Here is a 21,518-nt window from a genome sequence, read left to right on the forward strand (position 1 = left end):
TCAGCAAAATTATTAAGTAATATTTATGTGTCTGTTCTGATAAAATAGTCTAAAAATTTTAGCTTGTGGTTAGCCCTGTAATGTGTGGAGGCCTTGTTTACTTATGTGTTATATTTGCTCAAGTTTGTAATTATAACAACTTGCCTTAAAAAGTAAAACCAAGCTTGTTTACGATCATATGTGGTAGAATAAACTGAGCAAGAATGTTTTTGTTACATGGAGGTAATGAGTCTTGGTAATTTATTATTTCTTTGGAAGGCAAAGTAGAAGTGCATTCACAAGATATGTTTTAAATGTGAGTCGCTTTAGCTCTTATTTTCCATAGCTGAATATTCAGCAATATTAAATGTTTTGCATTGGCTAATTATGGGGTTTTTTGAATAGTTTTTATGCTGTAGTGCTACCATTTAATATTTAATGCCTTAAACTTTTTGAAACATGGAATACCTTCCATTTGTTTTGTGCTGGGACTGGCTATAATTTGTTGGTTTTGTCTCCTGTAGAATGATCTGAAGCTCATGTTTACGTCAGTGGCTGATAACAAATACTCAGTTCTACAGAAATTAGCAGAGGCAGCTGACAGACCAGAAACAGAACAAATGCAGGTACTACTACCATGTATGTGTCACTTGGGGAGAGGGGAAGAGGTAAAGTTTTTTATCCAAAGTATAAATGGATTCTAGAGAACAGTTGCTTTAAATGGGAGAAGATACATGTTCAAATGAAGTATAGGAAAATGAGGATGTCCAGGAGTTACTCATTTTAATTTAAGGCAGTATTATTTTTTTTTTAATCAGGAATGGCCTGATGAATAATTAATTATTTATATGAAAAAGTATATCCTGTTTTCTTGTTTCTGTTTTCTGTATGATAAGGGCTACTTTTTGTAGATATTTTTTGTTTGTGGTGTCTGGTGCCAGCAAGTGACTGAATGGAAGAAATTTATCCTTCAGCTAAACAAAAATACTGGACTTTAAATGTCTGACATTCAAATTTTGAAGAAGTTCATGTCTCCTGTATGAAAAAGAGAGGTCGCACTGTGTCTTTCTTTTCTATCTTTTGTGATCCCAAACAGTGGCAAAAATTTATTTCCAGTGTAATTCATTTGACTACCAGTTAGGAAAACAATGTGGTAACAAAAGCAAGTGAAACTACTTCTTTCAGAAAATCTCACTTGGCTGATACAACATTCAAATTTAAAAGCATTGCTGCTTGTTCAGTACGTGATTAGGAAAGTAGAAATAAGGCCCTTAATCAGCCTGCTGACTTAAGTTGCAGGAAGTGGAGGTTAGTGACTGTATTGTGCAAACTCGTTGCTGCTGAACAGCAGGATTTCTACTTCACATACGCAGTTTAAAAGTATTTGGATGGGAAGCTTCCAAGAAAGGGCCTCAACAAGGGACTTTAAGTACAGGAATCTACCTCATGCTTTTAACTTTGTTGTAATCTACACGTTACTTAAGCAGAGACCTACGGAAACTTGTAGCTTCCATTGGAAAAACTCATCACCTTCAGACACTTGCAAACACCAGTCTATGTTCTTAAATTGTAGTTTTCCAAGTGCAGAATTTGAGGTACAAGTCTTTTTCCTTGACAGTAGATTTGGCCCCATCCCAGTCTTGAAAGTGAACTACACACAGCTCTGTTTACATACATGGGTTCTGCTGTGATGGTCATTTGCTTGGTGCTCAGAGATGACAGGAATGACTGTTAATAAAAAAATCTTTAAATGACATTATTACATTAAAAAAAAAAATCTTTTGGGCCTCTACTATATAGTTGAAAGCATGGATATTCATAGCAGTGTTTGGTATAAAAAATACTAAGCATAGTATTTTATGTGATACTAAAACAGCTTGTTATTAAAAAGTAATAATGGTAAGCTTATTTAATGTTAAGAAAAAAATTGGGCTCTCCCAACTTTTAATTAATACATTTCCTTCATAGGATCTTTCAAAATTTCAGCACTTTGAAGGTGTGATTAGTACTGCAAGCAGAAAAGAACATGATCATAGGCCAGCTACAGTACCGTTATTGAAACTTAAACTAAGCAATGTAATTTTCATATGCAGGTCATACTGCAGGCAGAAGAAGGTTTAAAGGAACTAGATGCTGGAATCAATGAATTAAAGAAGCGTATAGACAAGCTACAAATTGACCAACCCACTGTACAGGAGTTGTCTAAGATCCAGGTATGGTTCATTAGTTCCATCCCAGACCTGTCCATCTGATCACCTTTCTCACCTGTGATATCAAAGGAGTGCTTCTTTTTATTGTTCATAAGGCAGTTTAGGAAAAGGGATTGAAGGGCATTTCAGCATGTATAAAAGATTATGTTCTCTCTGGTTCATCTGGTTTTACATTTTTGCCTCTTCAGATTTTCTAACATCTCTGATATAAGCAGTATTAATTGTAAAAATCTACAAAACCGTGTTTTCTGTCAGCTCTCTTCTACTCCCTTTTCACACAGATGATGTTAAGCGTGTAAAAATAAATCTGTCTGCTGACAGTTCATCCCTGTTCTCACCAGTCTCACGATCTGCGGTTTAGTACTGTCTCACATCTGTCATTCAAAGAAGGAAGGGGGTAAAGGAGGATAGTGAGTGAAGTGAGACCTGAAACTGGAAATGTTCTGCTTTTGCTAGAACACCTCTCATGTCAATACATATGGGCAATTGATCCACAACTTCTGTAAACCTGTTGAAAGTCCTTTTTGAGCACTTTGGCTGATGCAGGGAAATGCCTGAGGAAATAACAAGGAGAAGGTTTATGACTGAAATTTGCCATTTACAATGACATAATAAATTGGAAGTAAATAAAACAGATGAAACTGGACCATAAACTTATTACACAAACAAGACAGTGATATCAATTAAAAATGAATGACTAAGAAATAAATCACTAAGAAATGTGTCTTTTGCCCAGTGCTTTATCCTTTTGGTCTTAGCGCCTTCTCCTGGTTTGCTTGGGGGTTTGGGTTTGGGGTTTTTTTTGCTCTCTGTTTATGTGCTATGATGTGCCCCCTCCTTTTCATTTCAGTTTTTGGAAAAGCCTTCCTTTGGCTTTTTCTGACAGTTTTGATTCTAACAATTTTCTGTTTAAGGCTAGGAGAGCCAGCTGCAGTCTCAGGGTGGGCACTTTGTTGTAGCACTGGATAATTGTAGAGAGGTTTTGTTTAAATGTCTTGTATAGATCAAAAGTATGGGCTTGGTTTGGTTTTTACAGTAAGTTGTATGTATTTTGCTTGCTACCAGCAAGATTCTGGGGAAGGAGAAGGAAACAAACCTGACTTTGAGATGCCTGTGGTCTGTATCTGTGATGGAATCCATGCAATGCTCTGCATTATAAAAAGTAAAATGCAAACAGCATGTGCATTGCACGGTAGTCACTGTTTTTTGATGCATGAAGCCAAATATTTTACATTAAGCCTTTGGGACTCTGCTGGGTTTTTTTCCCCAAGTGCATATACTTCAAAGAGTTGCAGGTCTTGCTTTTTTTTTCTGTCTCGAAATGGTGAGTTAATTTATCAATGAAGTCAGTACATCTGCAAACTCTTTTTGAACTGGAAATAAATGTTGCTCTGCTAGAATTCACCGAGAGTACAGGGACAATAAGGTAGCTGCTAGGAAGACATGTAAGGTGTGAAACAAGAACTACCATTGATGCCCTTTGCCCCCTAGGATAAGTATGATGAGCTGCTGATGATCATTGGATCCAGACGGAGTGATCTGAATCAGAATATGGCTCTTAAGAGGCAGTATGAGCGGGCTTTGCAGGACCTGGCTGACTTGGTAGAAACGGGCCAAGAAAAAATGGCTGGTGACCAGAAAATGATTGTTTCTTCCAAGGAAGAGGTTCAGTCACTGCTTGAAAAACATAAGGTAAGAAACCGGGATATATTTCAGGACTAGTGATGACTGTAAGCTTGTTGTCATGTTTAGCCCCAGTGGGAAACTTAGAACTACACAGCTGCTTCCTCCTTATATGTTCCTTCCTTGGGGAGGAGAATCAGTAAGAGAAAGTAAGCCTTGTGGGTTGAGAGATTAATACTAATACTAATAGCACTAATCATAAAAATAATTGAAATAGCAAATATAACTGTAATGGAAAGCAGAGAGAGAAATAAACACAAGAGAAATAAATAAATGATGTAAAATACAGTTATTCACCACCTCCTGACCAATAGCCAACCTGTCCCCAAGAAGAAATCAGCAGCTTCCAGACAGCTCCCCCCAGCTTATATACTCAACATGATGCTCTATTGTATGGAATATACCTTTGGCCTATTCAGGTCAGCTGTCCTGACCATGGTCCCTCCAGGCTCCTCACACATCTCCTCACTGGCAGAGCAAGGGAAACTGAAAAGTCCTTGACTTGGGGTAAGCACTACTCAGCAACAAACAAAATATCAGTGTGTCATCAATATTACTCCCTAGTAAAGCCAAAACACAGTGTTGTACCAGCTACTAAGAAGAAAATGAACTCTATCCCAGCCAAAACCAGGACACTTATGAAAAGCAAATTGCTAACCATCTGTTCCTAAAGATTCAGGAGCTTTTCAGAACAGTGGGCCAGACTGTGTTTTAAATTGGAGTTAGTGAACTGTTCTGACAGACTGAGTTTCAAATGCTTTGTTGAGGGTGAATCCAGATAGATTGCATTTTCTTCATTATTCTAATAACAAGTTCCTAGTATTGTCCTGCCATGCTACATAGCAATTTCATCCACCACTCCATTTATTTTCAAGAGAAATTTACATTTGGTAATAGCACCTAAAAATAGGACAAGTACTTTCCACATTTTCATTAGGCAGAAATTTTTGGGGTTGTTTCTCTGATTTAAGCTGGTTTTGTTTATGGAATGAGGGTCAGGATGGAATTTGTGTGGAAAGAGTGACTGACTCCTTTCTTTGAATAGACCATTGTCCTCTTTAAATTATGCTGGATTTCATGAAATGCTGTGAAGTGAAAGGTTTACCTAATTCTGTGTAGATACTTGATTGTACTGCTGATGTCTTAAAATGTTCTTTTAGTAGAAAGGAATTGAGTAACAATTGCACTTTCTCTTTTCTATTCTCCCTCTCCCTCACATCCAAATTTTTCAGGAGTATTTTCAAGGTTTGGAGTCTCACATGATCCTGACAGAAACGCTTTTTAGAAAGATGAGTAGCCTTGCCCTCTTGAAGGAAACTCAGTCACATTCAGAGATAATGACACGAGCTTCAACTGTATTAAAGCTAGCTCATAAACGAGGTGTGGAGCTGGAATACATTCTAGAGGTAAGAATTTCTGTGGCCTTTTCTATACTTCCATTGTGATCAACCACCAGGATGTCCTATAATGCTGATTTCCTGTGCTTGGACAGAAGTGATGAGCATCAGTCCATTTTGTCATACACACAAAGCATTGATAGACTACATGCAGTCTTTTCTATTAAACTGTTGTGACCCTCAGGTGACACAAGTTGTATTCCTCTAAATCTAAAGAGCTGCTTAGTTTTAGCTGGTTAAGGAGAGCATGACCCTTTTATCAATGGGTTCTTACCAAAAGCTGAGCTTGGCACAGGGATGGTGTCTTTTTACAGGTTCCCTGGACATTTGTACTGTTATTTCCATACTTTCACAACCATGTAGCTAGCTGTAGGATTTCAGATTTAAAAAAAAAAAAAAAAGTAATAATATTTCTAGATACGCATATTCATCGTATTCATGAATAATTTGTGCTTGTAGACCTGGATGCATCTGGATGAAGATTACCAGGAGCTCACCAGACAGCTGGAGTCTGTTGAAGGAAACATCCCCACTGTTGGTTTGGTAGAAGAGACGGAGGACAGGCTTACAGACCGGATCACACTTTTTCAGGTTGGTGCTTTGTAGACATTCTCTGCAGAAAAGAGGGGTTAAAGGGACCTCTGACAGTCATCTAGTCCAGCCTCCCACTTGAAGCATTAGAGTTGTCATGGGCTGGATCAGCAACAGCTTTGGAAACCTCAAAAGATGGAGGTCCCACAGCTGACCAGGGGACCAGTTGCAGTCCTGCACCACCGCCTACTCTAAAAGGTTTTCTGTAATACTCAGTCAGTAACATCAATTTTCAGCTTGTCACCATTGTCCTTTTTATGTTGTGTGGCACTACTGAGGAGCATTTACCTCTATCATCTTTTTAATTCTACCACGAACAGCTGTAGATCTTTGTTAGACTGGCCCTTAGCCTCCTGTTTGGCAAGCACATTTCTCGCAGCCTTTTTGTGAAGGACACGTGCTCTAGGTCCCTAAATAACATGGTGGTTCTGCATCAGACCCTGACTACTTCCTTCTTTCTGAACTCAGTGAGAGATGGGTCAGAGCACAATCAGATGGAGTAGATGTGGCCTCATCAGCACCGTCTAGATGAGGATAATAAAGTAACTTCATCTGGTTGTTCACAGTTCTAATATAGGCCAGTGCTGTGGCTTGCATTATAAGCTGCCAAGTTAAATACACTACCAATTTCCTTCCTAACCTGTACTGAGAAATGCAGCTAGTCAGCCCAAGGTACATAAATTGCATTTCTTCAGCCTTCCAAGGTTTCTGCTGTCTCCAACCTCAAGTTTAGTAAAGAGTCTCTGGAATCAGTCTGCCGTTTTTTGTCCCAGCCACTCTCCCTACATTATTGTTGTCCACAAATTTACTGAGCGAACACTGTCTGCCACAATCCATGCCTTTAAGATGTTGAAGATATTTGGGATAAAATATCAATAATCTGTGGAGTACTCTGCCCATTGCAACCTGCCAGCCAGGCATCAAGCCTTTGATCACTAGCAATTGGACTGGTAATGCAGCTCATTTTCAGACCACCATTTATCCAGCCTGAACTCTCTCTGCTGCTAGAGGTGGGTGCTGTAGGAGATGGTTTCAAAGGCCATGCTGAATTCATTCTGATCCAAGAGACAGTAATTTTGTCATAAAAGGCTTGTGAATTTAAATTGAATATTCCTGATCTCCTCTTGATCCTTTTTGTCATTGAAAATGGAATCCAGGAGTTTGTGCTCCATGATATTTCCAGAGAGCAAGGTGAGGCTGGACAGCCTGTGGTTCCTCAAATTGCCTTTCTCCCCAAATGCAACAAGTAGTTTAAATACAGGTTTTCTACCACATCTTGTTTGTTTGGTCTAGTGTTTTATTTTTGTCTCCTTATACTAGACATTTTAGTTGGGGGTGTTTCATTCTCTTTTTTGTTTTACAGAAAAATGTCTGTCAAATTTTTCTTGAAAATTGACTTTTATTGTTATCTTTTTAGTTGCTTTACCAGACAGCTTTCTCCTTTTCCAGTGGTTATAAGGACAACTTAAGCAATCTGTTGTGTGGGGGGGTTGTTTTGGTTTAGTTGGATGCTTGGCATTGTTTGTGTTTGTCCTGACCCTAAGTTAGTTTTCTTCTTTTGTTCTTCTTTTCAGTTACATAAACTAGGTTGTTCAAATCCAATTTCTTAATTCACCACATTTAGCTTTAAAATCCATCATAATAGATTTATGATAATCTTAGAAATTTTTAAGCCATTGTCTAGGAATTCTTTTTGTATATATGTTATGTGTAAATACACAGACACACATATATAAAGATAATTTTTTTAATCTATTAAAAACTCTGTGAAAGAGGAAACAAGAGCTATAGAAAGCTCATGTATTCACTCTAAGATTGGTAGTTTTGTAACTTTTATATTCAGGTTACTTTCATCAGAACTGAAAAATGTGTGTACATTTTACGCTCAAATTTATACCAATGTATGGATGTTTTGAAAATCCATACTATTTTCAAAATGATAGTAGAATTTAGCAGATATATTTGCCCACATGTACAAATGCTTTACCCATCCACAAGTCACCATTTAAAATCTGTCTCCGTTCCAGGGTCATTCTGGGTAACAGTATTAACAGCTTTTCTTTTTTCATCACATTTTTTGCTTTCTTGTGCAATAAAAATCAGTCTTTGTGTTCAGGGGTTTGGATGGATGGGGTGATCTTCTGTTTTGTATCCATGTAGAGCAGGAGCGTAGATCGGTAAAAGAGTAAGATGTCCAGAGAGCTGAGGATAGGCGTTGGAAGGGTGAAGAGGGAACCACTGTTAATAATTTTTTATTGGACATCATTAACATTCTTTGCAGTAGATGGTAGATTGTCAGCAGATGGTAAAGTAAGTTCTTGTATTTTAATCAATTCCTATCAGAAATGGTGTTGCCGCAAAAAGATTCTTTTCTAGTATAGTATAGAATATCTACACGAAGGAGGAGTTCATCATAAGGAGGACCAATAGACATGTTGACATGATTGGATTTGTGGCAGCACAGTCAGATTTTGAGCAGATTACCTGCATGATGGTTCTTAAGGAGTTCTAGAGCTGGAGCAGAGGAAAAATTTGATGTTCTATGGTGGCACTGGATATGCAAGTTGCATTAAAGCAAATTGCATAAAAGGAAACTATATGTTGAGAAAGTGTGGTAGCAGAGACCTGCAGTTACCTAACCATCTCCTCTGTTATTACAGCATCTGAGATCTAACCTGACTGAACACCAGCCTAAATTATACCAAGTGCTAGATGATGGGAAGAGGCTCCTTTTTTCTATTAGCTGCTCAGAACTTGAAGGTCAACTGAACCAACTAGGAGAACGCTGGTTAAGTAACACCAGCAAAGTCACCAAGGAGCTTCACAGGCTGGAGACAATACTGAAGCACTGGACAAGGTAATACTGATTTAATGGTAAATTTAAAGTTCTTCACCTGTGCTTTTCAGGTCAAAGCCATTCTGGACCCAGACATTTGATTCAACATTTGAAAGAAAGTACTTGAGCTGTATGTCATTCAGCTGCTCCTCTGTTCCATAAAGTGCTGGTGTACTCTCTCATTTGTAATAAAAGATGTAGCAGATAAGAGCTGGTGCTAGGAAATCAGAAAATAATTTCTTAGATGAATAATTTAGACCTGCATACAGGTTGATAGGAAAAGTTGTGTGCTTTTCTGGGTAATGTGAGTAGCCTCAGCATATTTTAGTGTATGTATTGCAACTTCTGGGTTCTTCTGGGTCTGTGTCATGGATATGTGGAAGGGATCGTTTGCTGCCTTGCTAACATTCATAGGCTACTTTTGAAATTAATTATCTAATTGATATAAAAGCTTTGTCTGTGAATCCCTGGCTTATATGTGGACACTCATATTCTGTTATCTCATTAGTTGCTTGGCATGTGAAATAATATGGAGATGGTTTCTAAAAAAAAAAAAAAGTTCTGCTCTGAGACACCTTTTGGTAAAGATTTATGAAGACTGAGCCTTCTAATGGAAGTGAAAAGTCTGTTTATGGGCATTGGGTGGGGTTACAGCTTGTCCAAAGAGGTTTGGGACCTATTTACTGTCCTTCATTGAACTTTTTTCTACAGGCAAAACTAAGGCACTGTTAGAAATTGTGAGCATAGTGTCTAAAATAGGAGCTTCCTGATACTATGCCCGTCTATAAAATTAAATTATTTTTTTCTGAAATTTGATAAAAAATAAAATTTCAAATCTGGCATTCAGTATCTTCCTCTAACACAGTTGGAGGCAAGAAGTGGTGATGACTGTTTTAGTCTTCTTTAAACATCTTCCCAGGTATCAGAGTGAGTCAAATGAATTGACACAGTGGTTGCAATCTGCAAAGGAGCGACTTGAGTTTTGGAGCCAGCAGTCTTTAACTGTTCCTCAGGAACTAGAAACTGTCCGAGACCACCTCAACTCCTTTTTGGTAAGTTGTTCATGAACCTGGGACACCATTTTCTCTCCAATTACAGTTAAATAGTTGATTAATCAAATGGTTAGTCTTCTTCTCATCATTGATGAATACGTAGGTAAGCAGTTCTTCAAAATGCTGATGTGTATGCACATTAAGCACTTCTTTGCTATATGCAAGGATTGTAAATCTTGAGGATTTTGAAAACAGAAAATGGTTTTATGACTGAGCACAATTTTTGTTCTTACTTATTCTGAAGTATAGCTGGTGAATACTAAGAGAAATTATATATTTTAAACGGGAAAGGAGGATATTCTTAGCTTTCTGAGGTTCTAAAACCTCAAGTAAAATAAAAAAGTGCTTAATTATTCCCACAAAAAATAATTCTGCTTACAGGAGTTTTCAAAAGAAGTGGATGCTAAATCATCACAGAAATCTTCTGTCCTGAGTACTGGGAACCAGCTCCTCAGGCTTAAGAAAGTAGATACAGCTGCATTACGTGCAGGATTGTCCCACATCGAAACCCAGTGGACAGAGCTTCTCACACAAATCCCAGCAGTACAAGAGAAGTTGCACCAGGTAAGAAAGCCAGCAATGGTCTTTGATATTCCAGAAAACTAAGACTGTTCAGCTGACACTGACTAGTTGCTTCCTTTCTCAATTTGTTCATGTGAGGAAGGATAAGAAAAAAGTTATTCCTGTTCTGTTGTGGAAAAGCTTACACTTGGATTTAAATCCTGCCTGTCTAGTACCCATCAGTGATAGTTTGAGACTTCATAGTTACCTTTGTTAAATTTTAACCAAAGAACAGGTGAGGATTTTTTCAACACATTGGTATTATACTTTCTAGAAAAATGGATTTCACATCCTTGTGCCCTGTCAGGTTTGGGTAGTGGTTTTGTTCAAATTGAATAGGTTAGGTTCAAGTCTATGGAAGACAAAACAGATCTAAAAACAGTCTTGATTTTTTTCTAGTATGTGTAGGCACAGAAGGCTTTTGGTTGTGTAGTTTTAGGGTTTTAATACTGAACTTAGAGAATTATACTGGTTGAAAAGTTGCCTTAATATATATAGTTGCTAGGGGGTTATTAGTTAAGCTATTGCTTTAGTTTATGACTTAGAATGCTCTCAGAGTTAGTAATAACTTTGTGATTTACAGGGGGAGAGGAAGGGTCACTAATCTTAACTGAGTCTGTGATAGTAAACAAAACAATGTCATTCTGTAGTTTTCTGAATTGTCCTGTAATGCAAAATATATATATCCACCTAAGAATGTCATAGAACATATTCTTGAATAATTAAATGCAGGCAAGCATTACTCTATCTACTACTGAAACTGTGTTAATGTAAAGCAAGGAATTCTTACTCATTTTCTTCACAACACGAATTCTAAGTCTGTTATCTCAACAGCTCCAGATGGACAAGATTCCTTCTCGCCATGCCATCACTGAAATTATGAGCTGGATTTCACTGATGGAAAACGTAATTCAGCAGGATGAAGAAAATATAAAAAATGTAGTAGGACAGAAAGCAGTTCAGGGTTACGTCCAGAAGTACAAGGTACTGAGTGGCAATATTATTAATTTTCCTTTTCAATTATCCCCATTATTACCACAATTAAATATATAGAAATATGTAAAATATAAGTGATTTAGGGAAAAAAATTCACCGACTTTGTGGAGTGGTTGGAATTGTATGCAAGTTTGAACTGTGAAATATTTGATACTGTGGAAAAGAAGCCCAAATTACTTTTACTCTGCTGTTTATTTGTGGCAGGAATACAATTTTTAATATGCTTATCTTTATTTCTAAGAAAATCCAAACCAATACGCACATTATTAAACCTTATTAGATCTGCCAGGGTGGATGCAGTACTCCAGGCAGGGTCTTGCAAGAGCAGAGCAAAGGGGCAGAATCACCCCCCTCCAACTGCTGGCCACTCCACTTGTGAAGCAGCCCATGAGGCAGTTGGGCTTGTGGGCTGTGAGCACACCATGTTGGTTTATGTCCAGCCTTTTATCCACGAGAACTCCCAAATCCATCTCTGCCGGGCTGTTCTCAATGAGTTCATCTCCCCAACGCAGGTGCAGCACCTTGCACTTGGACTTGCTGGACTAAATGAGGTTCTCAAGGATCTAGTTCTCAAGTTTGTCCAGGTCTCCTGGATTGTGTTGCATTCTTTAGTTGTATCAGCTGTGCTGCTCAGCTTCATGTTGTCTGCAGACTTGCTGAGGATACATTTGATCTCACTGTGTCATTGATAAAGGTATTAAAGAGCACCAGTCACAAAGTAGAGCCTTGAGGGACACCACTCATCACCAGTCTCCACCTGGACACAGAGCCATTGACCAAAGCTCTCTGGCTGCATCTATCCAGCCAAATCCCTATCCACAGAATAGTCCCCCTTCCAAACCCGTGTCTCTCTAATTTGGAAATAAGGATGTCATTTGGGACTGTGTCAAAAGCCCTATGGAATTCTAGGTAGATGGCATCAATCAGTCTTCTCTTGTTGACTGGTGCAGTCACTTCATAGAAGGCCACCGGACTGGTCAGGCACAATCTTCCCTTAGTAAAGCTGTTCTGGCTGTCCTGGATCATGTCCTTTGCTTGCATGTGCCTTAACATTGCTTCCATGAGGATCTGTTCCATGGTCTTCTGGGACACAGAAGTGAGCCTAACCAGTCTTCCTTTCTTCCTTTTGTAAAGATAGGAGTGATGTTTCCCCTTTTCCAGTCCTTAGGTATTTGCCTGACCACCATGACTTTTCAAATATGATGGAAAGTGGCTTGGCAACATCAGTCAGCTCCCTCAGGATCCTGGATGCATCTCATCAGGTCCCATAAACTTGTGCCTATTTGGCTTCATCAAGTGGTGCTGAACCTGCTCTTCGCTTGCAGTGGGAGGCACTTGTTTTCTAATTCCTGGTCAATTGCTAAAAAACCCTTGTAGCTGAATTATGATAAAGATGTAGCTGTTGAACACTTTTCCTCTGTTTTGCAGGAAGGTGAGAAATTATGGTACTCATGTGCTGCTTTGTTTATTCTAGTTTTTTGTTGTTGTTTTTTTGGTTTTTTTCCTAGGGTTTCAAAATAGATTTAAATTGCAAACAGTTGACTGTTGACTTTGTGAACCAATCCGTGCTACAAATCAGCAGCCAGGATGTTGAAAGCAAACGCAGTGACAAAACTGATTTTGCAGAACAGCTTGGAGCAATGAACAGACGTTGGCAGATCCTGCAAGGCCTGATAACAGAAAAGGTAAAGAAGAAATTGTAACTGCTCTGGAGTAAACTTTCAAAACACACAGAATAAGATTATAATGGTTGGAAGCCTCTGCAGGCCATCTAGGTCAATATCCTGCTCAAAGAGCTAACTTTACAGTTGGATCAGAGGGGACTTGGTTATCTGAATCTTGAAAATTTCCAAGGAGAGATTCCACAAACTCTTCTGGGTAGCTGCTTAACCACAATGGTGGGGGTCAAGTTTTTTTCTTGTTCCCATGTTTTCCCATGGAAATCCCAGGATTTCACATATTGCAACTTGTGACTGCTATATCTTCTCCTTTTATTGAGTATCTCCCACAATAGTCTGCCTCTACATTCCCCATGCCTCCCTATAAGGAGTGGACAGCACAATGAGATGATTCCTTTGCCCTCTTTTTCCCAAGCTAAATGAAGCCAGGGTTATTATTAATTCTATTAAAAGACTAGATACATTTAAATTTGAATGTCTATACTGTTTCTAAAATCTGAAAGCACTGAATTGCAAGAGGGCATTACTTTGCATTGGTCTTCAATGATTTATGTAATTGACCCAACAATAAGATAATTGTATGAGAAAGTTATATACTCATTTTTCTTTGCAGATCCAGCTCTTGGAAAGTCTACAGGAATCCTGGACAGAATATGAAAATAATGTGCAGTGCCTAAAAACTTGGTTTGAAACCCAAGAGAAGAAGCTGAAACAGCAACAAAAAATTGGAGACCAGGCTTCAGTGCAGAATGCTTTGAAAGACTGTCAGGTAATGTCTACTTATAATAGTGTTCTCTTTGCAAGAGTTTGAAGCAACACTTGATAAATCCATGTGAAATCTTTAAATTGGCGAAGTCAGTGGCTCAACTCTTCTTGACTTCAGTAAAGGAGAGATTTCATGCCTAAGATGCAAGCAATAAAAAAGGAGGAAGAAGCCATAATGTCTCAAAGTTGCTTCAGACCAACTAAAGTCATCATTACTTTTATAATGGACATTTCAAAGCATGCTAGGCATACTGAACTAGAAGACTGTCAAAAGAATATGTTGTCATATCTGTTTAGCCAGTCTTACAGGATTTTTTCTGCCTTTTCACTATCTTTCCTCCACACCCCACTTTTTTTCCATTCTTTTTCCATCTCATGTGTTCCACCTGACTATTCAGAAGAAAAAGCTAGAATCCAAGGGTTTTATGCTTTCATTCAGAAAGTTGGGAATTGTGTTTTGTTGTTGTTTTTTTTTTTTCTTTTTATTCAAATATTTAACAATACAGAAAAAGAAATAGAGTCATGATTATAATTTAACAAGATGAGATGAGACAAAGTGCAGCTATACATAATGCACGTAAGTTCAAAACCACCACAGATTTTCACATGGAATTCATACAAGGATGACACAGCAGTGAACTGGGTATCACAGTTGTCTCTGAACATTTACTCAGAGTAGAATACACATATTTAAATAGTGAGAAGCTTACCTCAGGCCAGAGTTAAAGCTTACTGGTGTATAGGCAGAGCAGATACTTTTGGATTTATAGACAAAGGCCTCCACACAGTATCAGGCATCACATAATTTTTGTTCAAAAGAATTTTGTCCTGCCACATACCATGTAATACAGTTCACGCCAGATCAAATTAAAACTCTGTCAGACTAACTGAATTCACAAAATCTTGGTATTCTCGAGCCCATAAAAAGGTGTGAGGAAATGTGTTTATATTTATGTGTCTCTCCTGCATGAATTTAATTAATGGGGCAAATATAATCTAGCATTCATCTGTTCACAAAGAGAACAGCTGTAAATTCAGATGAAATTTATAAAAGAATTTGCTCTATATTCACTAGTATATTAAACCATCTTTGTTTCTGTAAAGGCAAATAGGGTGGTTAGGCCAGATATGTTAGAGGTCAAATTTTTTCTGAAATTTTTGACCTAAGTTTTCAATCTGTCTGAAGTGCTTAGTTTTAATTCGGGTATCTTTATGATTTCAGCACAATAAACCCATATAACTGAAGCAAGGGTAGTTTAACATAGCCTGACATAATAAGCAGTCTGTGCTTGGCTGGAGTTCAAAGCTGAATTTGATTTATCACCTTTTTGGTTCCTTTTGGTCAGGGAAGTTAGCAAATACACTTGGGGAGTTAGTTATGAATGGGAAGACTTTGATCAGCAGAGAAACAAATTGTTTAAGAAGTAACTGTGTCAGACACTCCCAGATATCTGGTTCAGCTAGTACAAAAGCTGGAGTTTATTTATTAACCAATGTTAATTGCTGCTTAGTGTTGTATTAATAAGTGAAGTCAACCATTTTTCCTGTCATAGGTTAGAAAAAAACATCTTTAAAGTTGTGAGTTTCAAATAAATCTGCTGGTCTTGGTGTTTGAAACTTTTGCCTGTTTTACATTCTGAATTTTTGAGCAACCTCGTATAAAGTTCAGTGACGTTTTTTAGTGCAAAAATCCACTTTTTGGGCAGTTAAATTTATCATGTTCAACTTAGAAGTGTTTGTGTTTTTGTCAGCTGGTTAAAAAATTATGTATTACTCTGGCTATGCTCTGGAACCAGGTCATGGCTAGATGTTTGAAGAAATCTGAAATTATACAGCAAAAAAAGGCTGAGAATAAATAGTGCCGCAAAAATGGTCTTGCAAATACGCATATAGACAAAAGTGTGTCATATTTGTGCAGGGATGAATTCTGTTACTAACAAGCGTTTGCAAGACTGGGGAGAATTTTGCTACAAATACTTTCCCAACTATTTACGATATAAAGTCTCTTATGGCAATGGTTCGCTTGTTGTGTTTTGGGATTCATAGGGAGTGAAATTTATTGAAAGATGTGGGATTTCAGGTTGACCAGAGTTCTGTTGTATTCTTTTCTTTCTCTGTTGATCTGTTTCTCTCAGGAAGGAGAGGCTTGCAGAAAATTACAAAATGACCTGAGATCACATGGTGTACTAGTTAAAGTCAAAATATTCTAGCATTTCTCCTATTTTTTAAACTAAGGAGCTTATGGGCATATTTTCTATATCAAGGTATTACTTAGCCAATTAAACAAGCACAAATACTCAAGTATCTTTTTTCTTTTTTTTTTCTTTTTTTTTCTTTTTTTTCTTTTTTTTCTTTTTTTTTTTCTTTTTTTAATAGGAATTAGAAGAATCAATAAGAACAAAGGAGAAAGAAGTAGAAAATGTAGAACAGAGTGGTCTGTCTTTGGTACAGAACAAGAAAGAAGAAGTCTCTTCTGCTGTTATGAATACACTGAAAGAAATTAACCATTCCTGGGCCAATTTGGATCACATGGTAAAATAATCGCTAAGGGGAAAACTGCAGCTCTAGGAATAAGGCATGGAGGAGAGGGAGAATTAACAGTTGCAGCTGATGGATTTCTCCTGTGTTATAGGGGAAGAGATTCTGAATCATGTCCTTCTTCCCATCTCTCTAGCCATCAATCCCCAAGTTTGTGTGTATGCTCCATATAAAATGGGTATAATATTTCTTGTTTCAACAATGCTTTTAGTCGTTTTAATTGAAGTTTTTTAGATGCTTCCTGATAGTTAGTGTAAAGGTACCAAATTATCTGTCAGGAAATAACTTTTCAAGCCCACAGGTCTCACAGAATAAGGAAGAGATCAGCATTAATTTTCAGCATTCAAAGTTTGATCGACATGAGTCTGCCTTCTAAGGAGGAATGCAGTGTGTTAATGCTAGCCTCTCTGCTGATTTCCATAGGCTGATTTCCCTGCCTTAGGGATATCTGAAGTCTCAAGGAATTTCTCTTGATCCTGCTGTGGACAAAAGTAAAACGAATTTTGACATCTTTACAGTCGCTTCCATCCAACCTTTATAAAATGAAGTAGAGCTTTGTGCTGTTCCCAGTGTAAACCCAGCTGATAGTTGTACAAACTCTTCATTATTCAATAGGTTTAGGATTAGGTATGTAGGACAAGAAGCATGTGAGATCCAAAGGAAGAAAATAATTTAAACAAATCCCAAATAGCTGGAATGCTTTTAATTTACTTTTCTGTTTATTCCCCCCTTCAACCAGGTTAGCCAACTGAAGATATTGTTGCAATCCGTTCTTGATCAGTGGAGCATTTACAAAGTGGCTTATGAGGAACTGAACAGTTACCTGACAGAAGCCAGATATTCTTTGTCCCGTTTTTATCTTCTTACTGGTTCTCTGGAAGCTGTGAAAGTCCAAGTTGATAAACTTCAGGTGAAAAGAGTTAATTTTGTCTGAAATTGCATGGATGCAGATAACTGTATATTTCGGCTTTTAAGAAGTAGAAGTAAAGAAATACTGGCATATTAAAATCACATGATATTAAGAGAACACATTATAAATAAGCCAATTAAACTTGTTTAATGTTTTAATGCATGTTTCATTTTGCAGAAAAATTAATTTGGGATAGTTATTTTCTTTTTAGATTTTTGATGCCATTCTTTATAATTTTTAGCCATATGATCAAATTGTTACAAGTTTTTTAATCATGCCAAAGGCCATTAAAACTGAAGTTTCTCATGCTGCTTCATCAGACTTTGGAGCTACAGGTGCATGTTGAGATCACAATTTTAGCCCCCCCACCAACCTTGCAGTAGATTGATGATCCAAAAAAAATAATGCCCTAAGAGCTGAGACACTCACATGTTCAATTAATTTACCATTTTAAAAAAGCATAAAATACAAGGAGATTCCTTTTAAAAAATTATAAAATAATAATAATGGAAATAATTTAATTATATAAAAATATTCAAATGATTGTCCTATTAGATAAAAATCCTTTTATTTCAACAGAAGTTTTCATCTTTGAAATCAAAAATACTTATGTAAACATTTTCAGATGCCCAAAGTAGAAGAAATTCTGTTGTTCTTATTCTGTTCTTCTGTTAGTATTTGCCAGCAAATTTAAATATATATTACAATTTAAATATTTTTATATGAATTCCAGACATATATAGAGCCAAATTATCTGAACATGGACAGCACTTTCAAAACTAGGATTTAAAGAATATCCAAGAATGGATTTTACAGCCATTCTTCTAGATTTTGCACATTAAACAGAAGGAGTTGGTAAAGCAGGAGGTGCAGAAAATTTCTTTTTTGCTGATTAGGATTTTGACTATAAACTAAGTGTAAGGTTTGCTGGGCTTTCAAACTGTAATAATATGCATAAAGATATTTAAGTTTAAGAAAAAGGAGCATTTTCAGAGAGTAGTAGAGTGGGTAAGGTTGGAAGGACCACAGTGGATCATTTGGTCCGACCTCCCTGCTCAGGCAAGGTTGTCCCAGAGCACAGGGCACAGGATTGGGTCCAGATCGTTCCTGAGTATCTCCAGTGAGGGAGACTCTACAACCTCTCTGGGCAACCTGTTCCAGTGCGTGGTCACCCATGCAGTAAAGAAGCTCTACCTCATGTTCAGCTGGAATTTCCTGTGAATCAATTTCTGCCCATTGTCTCTTGTCCTATTGCTGGGCATCACCAAGGAGAGCCTGGAGGCATCCTCTTGGCACATCCCCTTTCGATACTTATGTACAATAATGAGGTCCCCTCTCAGTTGCCTCTTCCTAAGTCTGAACAAGCCTAGCTCCCTCAGCCTTTCCTTATAAGAAAGATGGTCTAGTCCCCTCATCAGTCTCATTTCCCTCTGCTGGACAAAACATACTTCCCTGACAGACATACATCATGGTGATAACTGAAAGAGCAAGACTTCCTGTTTTCAGAATATGGATTTCTTCATGTTGTTACTTTTTCATCTTGTTCTACACAGGAAAATGTTATTTAGTTAGTTTTCATCCATCTGTAAAGTTTTTAAATCTGAATCACTCCATGTGCTTACTCATTCTGTACAAAAGTACTTGTTTAGAATGACTTCTTTTACAAGATTTTTACATTTTGTAAAAATACAAGATTAAAATTTACTTTTTGCTTTATTTGATACAAAGTCAAATTAATCCAAGAACAATCTTTATATTAAACAACCTATTTATATGAAACACATGAAATCGAGTTTCCATTCATAATATAATTGATGAATACTATTTTGAAATGTTTCTACATCATGGAATTTTATTAACTCCTGGTTTTGTTTTGTTTCTTTACTATTCTGCTTTAGAGCCTACAAGATGAATTGGAGAAACAAGAGAATAGCTTACAGAAATTTGGTTCTGTGACCAATGAATTGTTGAAAGAATGTCACCCACCAGTGACTGAAATGCTTACCAGCACTTTGAAAGAAGTGAATATGAGGTAGAAAATGTCTTTGTATTAAATTTTAATTTCAGTAGCAAATCTGTATTTATCAATTATCCAGTTTTGCATTATCCCTATTTTTCTTACATTTTATTATTTTAAGTTCCTGGGGTCATGAGGTGTTTATTGGAACAAACAACAAACTTTTAGCAAGGACTGGAGTAAAACTCTCATTTAGTGCTCAAAATAAATGAATATAAATGAAAATAAATTTAATTACCTTCTCCAGTAAGCATTTTGGCATTAATGTCAGTAGTTTTGCTCTGTGCGTGACTGCCAATCAAGATTCATAAATACCATGCTAGAAAATAATGCTGCACTTGAAATTTGAGAACTGTGTCTGAAGATTTTGTTTGCAGTAATTCAAAGGTTTGCATCAGCTTCCCCAAATTTTAGTCTGCTATCGCTAGTTGTAGGAGGGGCATCATAGACAGGAAGATGTAAGCCCCTCACCAGTACTTTGGCAAACACCTTCCCCACCTTTGAATTCAGGGTAAAAGGGTTTACTCGCATACAGGAAGGGAGGATCCAGAATTTAAAAGATAGTTCGGTGGAAAGTTTGGAATATTTTTGAAAATAGAGTCATGCCACATTTTTTTTAATCTCTGTTCAGTCCTGTCCTAGAAACTGGAAGTGGGAAGAGGGATTATTTAACCCCATTTAACAATTTCAGTGATTGCTGGCAGATTTTTTGGTCCAAAACCTTTGCTTTTCATCATATAAAAATAATTGAGAAATATTGTGATTTTCTTTGGTAAGGAAACAGTTAGGCAGTTTGGTAACTACCAAGAACATTTGAGAAGGCATGCATTCCTGGTTGCTACTAGAGCAAAAAATTCAATGGGGAATTATTATAGGAAAGAATTCCAAGGAAGATTAGATATTTAATTGGATAATAGAAATATAAATATTTTTTATATATCTGGGAGTATTTTTCAAGCAAGTTACACAGAGCTTTATGACTTTAAATTCTGTGTCAGAGTTTGGGAGGAGATGGCAGGAGAAGAAATGGTGTCTTGTTTACAGCTGTTTTGGGTCTCTTAGGCCCCTGTAGGAATCTGCTTTTGGCAATGCATGGTTGGTCATGGATGCTTTGTAATGCTGAGGGTACTAAGTGGAAATAGCAGGAGTTTAACTACAAGTGTGCTACAGCTCTGACCACCAGCATTAATAAACAACATCCAGGATGTAGCGCAGATTGCACACATTATGACAGCTCAGAAAAACCTGGTTTGGTATTGAAACAGAAATTTCTTGGTTTTATTTACGCCAAATGTCTGGATCTTGATTATTGCCAAACTTAAAAAGTCAAGAGACCATGGGAAACAGCAGAGAGAAAGAGGGACAAAAGATGTTGTGGACTCCCAGGCTTCCATCACTAATGCAGTCTCTGGTTGTTCCCCAGGTGGAACAACCTCCTGCAGGAGATTGCAGAGCGGCTGCGTGCCAGCAGGGCCCTGCTCCAGCTGTGGCAGAGGTACAAGGATTGCTACCAGCAGTGCTCCTCCACGGTCCGGCAGCGAGAGGATCAGACCAACGAGCTCCTGAAGACTGCAACCAGCAAGGACATCGCAGATGATGAAGTTACCACTTGGATTCGAGACTGCAATGTATGTTCAGTTAAGATTTGCAGCTTTTCTCAGCTCTGTGGGCTAAGAAGAATCTCGAGAGGCTCTCCATTGCTCAACTCTGTAGTTGGTGTTTTGGAATCTTGTATACTAACCTGTTTCATGTTACTGATGCAGCTTAGGCATAGGAGAGACAGGTTTATGTCTGCTACCCAAATCTCATGAGTTTCTCTAAATTTTGATCTCTCCATTAGTTGTTGTGATGTTGTTTCAGAAGCTTATATCTAAAGTCTTCTGTCTGGAGAAGGTGGATAAATTACGTCATTTGATTCAGTCATAAGTTCCTGCTTAAGGAAGGTATTCATGCTTGGGAAAGTATCTCTACCAAGTCTTTTGAGTTCCTTATAATGGAAAGAAACTCAAAATCCTTTGACTATATTCTCACCAATCAAGACTGTTCACATTTTCAGAATGATGATGTCTTTATCCTTCCTTGTAGAAAGACACCATTCATTCTGAAGCATTGAGATTCTTCCTTTTTCAAGATTGTATCTCAAGGCAGCAGAATAGTTTATCGTCTTTGTGCTTACATTTTGGTTCTTTTGAGCTTAAGTTAATGTTAAGGGACATTGACCAGTAAATAAAATATGAATTGTCTCAATATAAGCAAAACAGTTGCAGTGAGAAAAAAAAAATCTTAATGTTTAAAAAAATAAAC

The 21,518-nt window shown here is 37.4% G+C and overlaps 1 protein-coding gene across 1 annotated transcript in view; it reads left to right on the plus strand.

Moving 5' to 3' along the window:
• SYNE1 (spectrin repeat containing nuclear envelope protein 1) overlaps window positions 1–21,518 on the plus strand; it is a 288,306-nt gene that overhangs the window by 214,144 nt on the left and 52,644 nt on the right. Inside the window, exons 103-117 of the mRNA XM_066179079.1 lie at window positions 504–605; window positions 2,073–2,192; window positions 3,681–3,881; window positions 5,105–5,278; window positions 5,729–5,860; window positions 8,521–8,717; window positions 9,616–9,748; window positions 10,130–10,312; window positions 11,144–11,293; window positions 12,814–12,990; window positions 13,598–13,753; window positions 16,126–16,281; window positions 17,027–17,197; window positions 19,096–19,229; window positions 20,638–20,842. Of these exons, the coding sequence (XP_066035176.1) occupies window positions 504–605; window positions 2,073–2,192; window positions 3,681–3,881; window positions 5,105–5,278; window positions 5,729–5,860; window positions 8,521–8,717; window positions 9,616–9,748; window positions 10,130–10,312; window positions 11,144–11,293; window positions 12,814–12,990; window positions 13,598–13,753; window positions 16,126–16,281; window positions 17,027–17,197; window positions 19,096–19,229; window positions 20,638–20,842 (2,391 nt within the window). The remainder of the gene's footprint in view (window positions 1–503; window positions 606–2,072; window positions 2,193–3,680; window positions 3,882–5,104; window positions 5,279–5,728; window positions 5,861–8,520; window positions 8,718–9,615; window positions 9,749–10,129; window positions 10,313–11,143; window positions 11,294–12,813; window positions 12,991–13,597; window positions 13,754–16,125; window positions 16,282–17,026; window positions 17,198–19,095; window positions 19,230–20,637; window positions 20,843–21,518) is intronic.

Source organism: Chamaea fasciata, unplaced genomic scaffold (assembly GCF_029207755.1).
Source record: "Chamaea fasciata isolate MVZ Bird 193981 ecotype frontalis unplaced genomic scaffold, bChaFas1.0.hap1 SCAF_3, whole genome shotgun sequence".
Taxonomy (NCBI): domain Eukaryota; kingdom Metazoa; phylum Chordata; class Aves; order Passeriformes; family Sylviidae; genus Chamaea; species Chamaea fasciata.